The sequence below is a fragment of the Notothenia coriiceps genome, unplaced genomic scaffold, assembly GCF_000735185.1.
Source record: "Notothenia coriiceps isolate Sejong01 unplaced genomic scaffold, NC01 NC01_scaffold00001466, whole genome shotgun sequence".
NCBI lineage: Eukaryota > Metazoa > Chordata > Actinopteri > Perciformes > Nototheniidae > Notothenia > Notothenia coriiceps.
This window is the reverse complement of record NW_011334167.1, coordinates 60158-69950: the sequence shown is the minus strand read 5'-3', so window position 1 is coordinate 69950 and position 9793 is coordinate 60158. Positions and strand designations below refer to the sequence as shown.

General features: G+C 41.3%; 2 protein-coding genes and 1 non-coding gene across 5 annotated transcripts in view; 2 read left to right on the top strand and 1 right to left on the bottom strand.

Moving 5' to 3' along the window:
• Positions 1 to 2092: 2092 nt before the first annotated feature.
• On the bottom strand, positions 2093 to 5136 carry wbp4 (WW domain binding protein 4). Its single transcript, XM_010789729.1, has 10 exons — positions 5046 to 5136; positions 4784 to 4856; positions 4633 to 4695; positions 4219 to 4345; positions 3807 to 4133; positions 3644 to 3705; positions 3495 to 3570; positions 3237 to 3406; positions 2924 to 3159; positions 2093 to 2834 (listed from the first exon to the last, which is right to left on the bottom strand). Coding segments are annotated over exons 1-10 (1347 nt in total). The 5' UTR covers positions 5048 to 5136; the 3' UTR covers positions 2093 to 2623.
• A 236-nt stretch (positions 5137 to 5372) lies between these two features.
• Positions 5373 to 5444, top strand: trnae-uuc (transfer RNA glutamic acid (anticodon UUC)). The gene has a single exon. It is a non-coding gene; the product is annotated as a tRNA-Glu (tRNA).
• Positions 5445 to 5633: 189 nt separating this feature from the next.
• The window catches only part of LOC104961473 (glycerol kinase), a 59755-nt gene continuing 55595 nt past the window's right edge, over positions 5634 to 9793 (top strand). For all 3 annotated transcript variants that reach the window (XM_010789780.1, XM_010789771.1, XM_010789786.1), the window contains exon 1: positions 5634 to 5851. In XM_010789780.1, the coding sequence (XP_010788082.1) occupies positions 5759 to 5851 (93 nt within the window). In that variant the 5' untranslated portion in view covers positions 5634 to 5758. The remainder of the gene's footprint in view (positions 5852 to 9793) is intronic.

Below are 9793 nucleotides of genomic sequence, written 5' to 3'. Positions count from 1 at the left end.
CCTTACTTCCTGTGAGTGCTTCTTTGAATTCAATGCTTCTTTGAAATGTCTCAAAAAGCTGTTTTATTTCACTGCGGCTGAGTGCGGTCGTCTTTGAACCATTGCTGTTACTGAACATCATCTCAAAATGTCATTGTTTACACGACATTTCATCTGCTTTTAACTTTTACTATTTAACTGTAGTTCACCTGATTTTACTTCCAAAGGACTTAAATATAAAACTACATTTTTACATCAGATGTTTCCAAATGATGATATTTGAAATCCTTCTAGTGCTGCTATTATAAATAAATGTACGTTGTCAGTAAAAATACTCCATTAAAAGTCAACTGTATTTCCGTACAGTACTTTGCAAACAGGATGTATCATTTTACCTTGTTTGTATTTTTGCAAAAATTAGCAAACAATAGCACTTCTGCTTTCAGCCTTTACTCTAAATGTAGCTCACCTGGTTTCACTGTCCACAGGACTTCACTTTAAACTACATTTCACATCAGATGCCTCCAACTCAAACCCTTTCTAGTGCTTCTATTATAAGTCAAGTATTCTGTGAGAATGCAAAGTACAAGTTAACTGTATTTCCGTACAGTACTTTGCGTGCTAAGATATAACATTTCAACTCGGTTTTTTTCTTCTGGAAAACTAAGTGTGGAGGAAATTCCACACAAAAACAGAAACAACCTGTTTGGTAAGAAATGAGCAAATAATAGAAGTTTAAAGCAAAGTTTTGTTATTTAATCAAGTCAATAAAAGTCAAACAGTTTAATCTATCTATCTCATACAGAAGGAGGGAAGGGGAAGATGCTCAGCAAGCGGATTTACATTACAGGAAGTGTTGACCAGATGGTTGAAACTCACTTACATATTCATTACAAACCAATGGTTCTAGAGACAGCCTTTTGTCTGTTCTAAGGAAGTGGAAATCAGAATACCTTTATTAGTCCCACGAAGGGGAAATGTGCGTAGTTACAGCAGGAAAAAGAGCCACAGACAGCTTAATGTTACATATGTTAAATATGTGACATGCATTAAAAAAAAAGTACTAAGTTATGATATAATAAAAAATAAAAAGTTACATAATTTAAATAAATACACCTCCTGTAACAGTTCTTAGGACTTAGCAGCCAGGTATATATTACACAGCTATTAACGGCATCTATATATTGCACATAGTTTGTTGGTATTTAGCAGCAAGGGTTGATATAGTCTGTGTTGTGGTGTGTGTAGGGGAGGGGGGGTCAACTAGGGGCTGTGCTGGTTGTACAGTCTGACCGCTGCAGGACGGAAAGACCTTCGGTATCTCTCCGTGAGACAGCGGGGGTGCAGCAGCAGCCTGTCGCTGAAGGTGCTGCACAGTGAGGACAGGGTGTCCTGGAGCGGGTGGGACATATCGTCCAGCAGGGAGGACAGCTTGGCTGCCATTCTCCTGTCTCCCACCACCTCCACAGTGTCCAGAGGACTCCCCCGGACAGAGCTGACAGTTGTGGTACCCTCCCTTGCTTCAGGCTCAGGTTGAACAGAAGCTCCACAATCCCACACACCCACACATAATCAGGAAATTGTACTTAAAAGTATTATGCCGCTGTGACTGTTCTAATGTTACTGTATATATTCATTAGATGGATTTAGATCAAGCAAAATCATTTAAATAGAAAAGCACCAAATCGTCACCTATATTTCCTTTAAATGACACAATCAACATATTTGTCGATTGACCAGATCCACCAATCATATCAGCTGTACATTTTCATGTCTTTTTCAATATGAACTATACCTGTCAGATAAATGTAATGGAGTAAAAAAAGAACAATATATTTGATGTAGTATAAAGTAGCAGGAAAATAATATATAAGTACATCTCATTTGTAATACCTTCCACCACAAATAACTTTATTTTTAGCATTTATCCGTGTGTATTTATGGTCCTCTGCCAGTCAGGGTGGGGTAACACCATCTATCAGCTGAATACACACTCTCCCGCCCTGCGTGTGTGTGTGCCAGCTGACCAGCAGCCTACAGGATGTTCTCTACGTATGTTACATCTTTTAATGTCTACATCCATTCAGTTAAAATCATTTCAAAACACGTAGTCACCGGTCTTTCACTTTTATTCTTTCAGTATGACAGTCAATTATGGTTCCACAGAATGGCTTTCTAGCTTTCACAATGATGAAAAAATACAAATATGGAAAATACAAAAAAATATTTGATTTGCTCTGTGTAGAAAAACAAGGGAGGATTTAAAATAGGACTGCAACTACCAATTATTTTCAATTTTTCTAGATTGATTTAACTATGTGGATTTTACAAATAAGTACATGGTGATGACTGTAAATGTCTTAATTAGTCAAAGATATTCACTTTAATATGAAATAAAACAGAGAAAGGCAGATGGAAATAAACAGCATTTGACTTTTCAGGTTACTCCAAGGTGTCCTACAATTGGTCATCATCCTCGACAAAACAAAAGACTTCTAAATACATTTAAAAAACAACAAAGCTCAAAATGTCTAAAGTTCCTGTCTGTTGCAGCTGACAGAGAGTCTGCTGTTGTGAGGTTTCAGAGAGGCATGAAGAAGAGTTGTGTTTGTGTGAAAGTCTCCTGCGTGACGGTTTTCTTCGGTCAGTCGTCGTCGTCCTCCTCTCTCTGTCGGATGCTTCTTGATTTGCCGTTCTGTGTCTTGTTCTTCCTGAATGAAGTAGACCCTCCTTCCTCTCCGAGGGAAGTGATGACGCGCTCCTTGAACTTGGTTTTTGGCTCCGGCGGCGGGCCGGAGGCTGGAGCGCTGGCAGTGTATCCCTCCACCTTGGGAAGCTGTAAGTCCACCTTGGAACTGGAGAGGATAAGAAAAAGGAACCATTATCTAGCAGCACATGTTTGCCAACTGGATTTAATTCAGCTTCTTAATCAGCCATCACTTACTATGGATCCACCTCTTCCTTGATCCGTTCCCATGCTCCATAAGGATTGGCAGATTTTTGTCTTATTCTGATTTGTATCTTCACTGGTGCCTCCTCTTTTTTCTCTTCAGGTGCAGCTGCTGTGCTTTGGACATCCTCCTCTTTTTTCACTTCCTCTTCAGCCTCACCTTTAGAAGCTTCCTCGCTCTCTTTATCTAGTCCCTCCTTTTCTAAGGGCTCAGCCTCTGCTTTCCTTTTCTGATAAAGGGAGAAAAAGCATGAGGACTTTCTCAAAAGTGATATTCTTTATTGATTCTCATTCACTGTCCTCTCACCCTGAAGTTGATCTTTGGGTATTGGGGCTGCTGGAGGGCTTCTTCAGGGACTCCAGGCTCCTGAGAGGCTGGGGCCCCGCTGGAGCTCTCCTCTACCCCCGGGGGCTCCGGCTGAGGGGCCTCCTCCTGACTCCCTGAAGTGAATCCCGCTGGTTTCTCCCAGCTGCTCTCTGTGAGGTGAGGGAGGCGGAGCATGTAGATCACCCAATAGAAATAAGAAATGGAAAATAATAAACTGATATTAGATCTAATGCTTACCCCTAGTTTCTGAGTTGTAGTAATATTTGTGACCCTCGGGACTGGCAGCTTCCGTCCAAAGACCCCCTGAAGATCTCTGAAGAAAAACACAATATCAAAATAAATGCTTGTCATCAGCAAGCCAAATCAATACACTAAAAAGTATTTACTTCAGGCTGTGCCGGGGCTGAGTTTGCTCCCTGGAAAGACTCTGGATTATCCCATCTAGATTCTGTAGTTAAAAAAACCAAACATAAAATCAAGTTAGAAAAAGTAGATTGAACAATAACATATTGTGGTAGTGTGTTGGTGTACAGGCTGATGTTGGTGTACCTCCTGTTATTGTGTTGTAATAGTAAGCGTTTCCATCCTCAGCCTGTCCTTTAACCCAGACCTGCGCTCTCATTGGACCTCTGGGCATCTGGTTTGCTTTCTGTTTCTTCTGCTGTTTTTTGGACTGAGGTCCACCCTGGGGTCCGGACTGGTATCCACCCTGAGGTCCACCCTGGGGTCCGGACTGGTATCCACCCTGAGGTCCACCCTGGGGTCCACCCTGGGGTCCCACTTTAGGTCTTGCCTGGGGCCCCACCAGAGATCTGGCTTGATTAATGACCTGAGGTGTTTCCTCTTGTGTTGTTGTCTCGACTGGTACGCCTGATCCTATAACAAGAACACATGAATGTAGAACTAAATGTAATTAAGCCTGTATGTTGCACATTATATCAATAGCATACCAAGCAATTACCTCCTGACTCCTTTTCTATCCTCTTCAGATCTTCCTGATACGCCTTCATCGCAGCCTCCTCCATTTTCTGAAAGTCTTTAGACATGCGTTCCTCCTGCTTCGCATTGTCCATGCTCTTCTTTTTAATCTGCAGCAGGACAGATACAGTGAGTTGAGTGGCAGCATCAAAGTCGCCAATAAGAAGCGAGTATAAGAGACAGAGTGTGATGTCTGGACTTTATCTCTCCTTCCAGTCCTGAAGATGGTGCCAAGATGTTTTTTCATGGCTGTGTAGTATGTTAAAAGCCCAGTTGGTCAGCTGATTCGGATTCTACCATGTACTAAATTACAACTCATCAGCATATTACTCCTAAAAAGGTTGAGTGTTCAAATTGTTTCTTCAGAAAAGGGAAACATATGTATACAAGTAAATACCTCGGTGATTTTTGCAGCCACATTTTCTTTGTGATTCTTCCCTCTTTCGTGGAACTCGACGCTCTGCAGAGGAAAACAAAGCGAGACAAATGAGCATAGTATATCGGACACTGCCCTCTGCAACATGCTCTGCATCTTTTGGGATACTCACAGGCTTATTGTCCGCAATCCAGCACTTGCAGTACTGGCAGAATTTCCTTGGTTGTGATTTCCAGTATTCCGTCCTGAAAATGAACCAAACTATCATTAGGGAACTGAACATTTGTGAAATACAGGTACATTTCCTTTAGCTTTGTACAGCTAACGCGGCTAGCCGGCTAAGTTTCTGCCCAGGGTTGATTATAATTGTTTTACTTATATACAACAAACCATTAACTGAAAGAAAGACACATTTCATGTATCCCCATACTTACATTTTAGGTTTTTAGTGGTTAAAATACGACGAAATAATTTAAAATGAACCAAACATGACAACAGCTTCCCACATTTCATGAATAACAACAGAGTCCGTTTCTGATGATGTCATCTCCAGTTGCCGTAGAGACGAGCCCTCGAGGTTCTTTTTTTACGAATTGAACAAATTGTACATCTCACCGACTATAACAATTAGAAACCCTTTGCCTAACAAATAATTGGGGCATATATTTGTATGCAGACGATAAGTAAAGAAGTAGAAATCATTATAGTAACTTTCTTGTTATAGATTTATTATGAAAAGATGGCCCAGATTTGCGTACCGGTCCCATATGGTCTAGCGGTTAGGATTCCTGGTTTTCACCCAGGCGGCCCGGGTTCGACTCCCGGTATGGGAACTACCATTTTGACAAATAATATGTTCCTATAGTCGTTGTGGAATCACAAACCCTTGTAATATTCACAAATCATCAGAATTGCTCAGTAATCTAAACGCATTGTTAGCTATTAGGTGAAAACGTATTGGATAAGTGCTAATGTTTGTTGCACTCTTGATTCAAGGACTCAACTGGTTGCGTCATTTCTGAGCGCCAGAACGAAGTGTACGTTGTTAACCTGCGACAGCACCCTTCTTTGGTTTACCCTGAGAAGCATTGCCGGTGTTGGTAATCGGTTTCCTATCTAGTCCGTTGGCAAAGCTCCGGGGCTGCCCATGAACAGTACCATGGCTGCGTCCTCACACCGGATAACGATGGGTCCGCTGGTGGCTGCCATTGACCAGGGCACGAGCTCCACTCGGTTTTTGGTAAGACGAACCAGCTAGCTGTGTTGCATTCAATGTCTGGCTCATTAAAGTGTCAACGGTGTCCTTGGGTGGTGTGTCTTCCACCGTGTACTCTTGCAACCACAGGGACGGTTGTTGTCAGTGTTTGGTGTTGTTTCACTACTGCTGGATAAAGAGCTGCAAATTAACTAATAATGCTGCATTCAAGTGCTCCCTTTAGAGAGGTGGAATGAATGCTGCATTCAAGTGCTCCCTTTAGAGAGGTGGAATGAAGGCCAACAACATTTCGCTCAAGTGCTGAAAATGTTTTGATATTTGTACTTAACTTAAGTCTTTACATGTAGAGGGAAACATTATACTTCTACTATGTTACATTTATCTGACAGCTTCAAGCACTAGTAGTAATTATACAAATTAAGCTTTTTTACACAGAAAGGTGGAGATTCTTTGAATGAAAAATATACTTATTATTAGGGGTGCACCGAATGGGAAATTCTTGGCCGAAACCGATACCGAAAATAGGAAACAGTTGGGCGAAAACCGAATGCCGAAAGTCCGAAAATGATTAATAGAAATATATATATATATAATGTATACATTTTTTCTACCAATGTTGTTCAGCTACCTGATTATGGAAAAAGACATGATTATGGCAAAACTTAACTTAAATAATAATCACTATTATGGGTCCATAAAACATTTATTCAGCACTTTTGAATGCATACAGTACATTAATTCCAAGTCAAGTGCATTTTCTCTGTAGGATAACTACAACAAAGTGCATTCAGANTCTACTATGTTACATTTATCTGACAGCTTCAAGCACTAGTAGTAATTATACAAATTAAGCTTTTTTACACAGAAAGGAAGGCCGAAAATGATTAATAGAAATATATATATATATAATGTATACATTTTTTACCAATGTTGTTCAGCTACCTGATTATGGAAAAAGACATGATTATGGCAAAACTTAACTTAAATAATAATCACTATTATGGGTCCATAAAACATTTATTCAGCACTTTTGAATGCATACAGTACATTAATTCCAAGTCAAGTGCATTTTCTCTGTAGGATAACTACAACAAAGTGCATTCAGAACAAAGCCAAGGTGCTTTAAAACTGCATAAACATCTAGGCCAGTAGGCCTACAACAAAATAGTGTAAATAAAGACTAACAGCCAGGCCTTCAACAACAACAAATGCACCTATAAGTGCATGCATACAAATGTGCAAACTGGATAAATCCACATGAATGTAACTATTTACAAATGAAATTACAATTGAATTTCAAGAATCTGTAAATAAGGCTGTCTGTCCTCATAAGCAAAGTAGTAAACATTGTATAAAGATACATAAAGTGAAAACTGGATTCAAAATCCACAATCAATTACAAATTAAATTACAATTTCAAGAATCTGCAAATAAGGTGGTCTGTCCTCATGAGCAATGTAAACAACATAGTATCATTTAGATACCGAAAGTACAATATATTGAACACTGTGCTGCTGTCATTTCCCCCTAATGATAACCTGAGATGGTGAATTATAACTCACAATGAAAATTGTTCAGGAAAGTGGGTATAGAGTAGACATGTAGAACTAGATAAGCTTATGATAAGCCAGCCTTGTCTACTTATTAAGGAAAAGTGGGAGGTTCTTTTTAATGAACAGTAGCTTCTCTGCCTTATCTAGTCTGTTCCTCTTCCCATCAAACACATGAGAGGCAGCGCTGAACAGTCTCTCGCTGTCAGTGCTTGTGATTTGATCATACTCCACATATTTGTCCGGGTGTTTTGATTTCAAGTGGTGGAGTAATCCCGAAGTGGTGAAAGTCTTTGCAGTTACACCCCCTCGAGAAATGTCAGCTGAACAAGTTTTACAAATCGCAATCCGCGCCTCTCTCTCTGATATTTTTAAATATCTCCAAGCGGCAGACATGTTGGCTGTGATCCAGCCGCGAGCATGGTCCCGCCCCGTGCTTGTCGCCGCGTTTTGATTACGCCATCACAACAACACGTTAGCTTACCAACTTAACCCTGTTCTCTGACATTCGGTGATATTTTTTCGGTGCTAGAACCCATTCGGCCGAAAGCCGAAAGGGCCTTTTTAACCATTTTCGGCCGATAATTTTCGGCGGCCGAATATTCGGTGCATCCCTTTGGCGGCCCAATATAATCCATCCGATCACTATATGCCCATATATATATAATATATATATATATATAATGCATCATATATATTTATTTAATTATACTCGTGTGTAACAGAGTGTTAGTTTTTAATTATATTTCTAATTATTTAGTGTGTGTTGGTTTTGTATTGTAATTTAGCTGAGTCGCGACCTTTTGTCTCGAAGAGCTAGGTAGAGCAGATATGGTAGCCCTAAATATATCTAATCTATTTATTAACATATAGTTATATAATATATTATTAGTTAATACTCGATGTGAACAGAGTGTTAGTTTATTTGTAGAGGAATTCGTGCCAGTCACACAATGTCAAGGTAAGGTGCAGGTATGTTTTTCCGGTCTACGGAGTGTCCGGTTATAAGGTTAGACAAAAAGCTTCAAAGCTCGTTCCTTGTGGTTGTACAAACGTACAGCCCGTTTACCGTAGAAACTAACATTGACACCCTCCACCCCCGAGAGGGTAGAGGGTCGACGGCACAAACATGGTCGACCCTTTGCCTTACCCTCACACAAAATCCACATCAAATTTCGCACATAACGGACGAAAACAGCGATGGAAAAATTTTGTTACGCTGTGTGGCGGGCCGAGTAAAGTTCAGGCATACCAACCGGAGCAACTAAAGGACTAGTGATTATGACGTGTGCCTCTTAGCTCTAACACATCCAAAATTGGTTAAGGTAAAGTGAACATTTAAGGGCGCTCATACAGTTGTGCAACAGGGGCCAAACAGCCATATAATAATTAAACCGACCAGCGACAACATGCAAGTGGTCTCATAGGACTGGACCCGACACACAGGCGGGGCGGTGAGGTGTCGCGCGACCCTACCTCGCCGTGGTGTCGAGCAGACCCCTCGGTGTCGCCGCCGCGGATCCGATTTTACGACTAGTGTGGAATACATTTGTTCTGGCGTTCCCATTTGCCCGTTAAATAGCTCGAGTCTTTCAATAGCCAGGGTAAAAATAAATAGCGCATGTATTAGCTTAAATAGCTAATAGAAGGCTGGTACCGGATCACTACTAGCAGAGTTTGCGCCGCTGTTCCGTCCCGCACGCCTGGTAACGAGCGCCGACCGAGTGATCGGTTTACAGCCGGCGAACCTCTTCGTTCCGGAAAAATTGGTAAAAGCCGGCTATTACAAACCACCGCTTATAAACCACGTAGGGATGATCCTTCCTATTGACTAAGCGTTCCGTCCCTAAATGCGTCATGCGTCGATGACAGGGCGTCTCCGACGGAGAGACCACACTGGAGGGCATGACGTGTAATGAGGGCTCTGCAAATTTTCTTCTTTTCTTTTTCCTTTGTAGGCACCGAAAGTCTTTTTGTAGGCCCCGAACTCGGTCATCGGTGGGGGATCGCGCGGTGACACTTACATCCTCATCCCAGACGTCGAAGTATCTAGACGATCTACAATTGGACGCCTACCACCCTGAATCGTAGTCAAATCGTAATCGTCCCGTTGACCGTTGCCAAACCGGCAACTTACAGAAACACCAAAAAACTGTACAGACGCGCATCAATGAGGTAACTGTTATTTGTGCACATCTGCTTTATACACAAAACAAAACTACTAAAACTCAATAGCGTTTCCGCGCACTCAACTGTGTTCATCAATGCGTTAAGTTAAAAACGGCGCGTTACGCATGGACGCATGGTCAATACACGTGGGACATGTAAAACGTGACCAGATTACGAGGTCAGGAAAACAAGACCGGGTTGATAAGAGAAGAAGAACAACAGGTAGAGTCATCACCCTGAACGTCGT

Excerpts from the sequence above, each read along its gene's own strand:
- wbp4 (XM_010789729.1), bottom strand. Across the intron at positions 4,696-4,783 it reads GGATTGCGGACAATAAGCCT|AGCGTCGAGTTCCACGAAAG; the intron begins GTGAGTATCCCA and ends TTTCCTCTGCAG. Across the intron at positions 4,134-4,218 it reads GATAGAAAAGGAGTCAGGAG|GATCAGGCGTACCAGTCGAG; the intron begins GTAATTGCTTGG and ends TTCTTGTTATAG.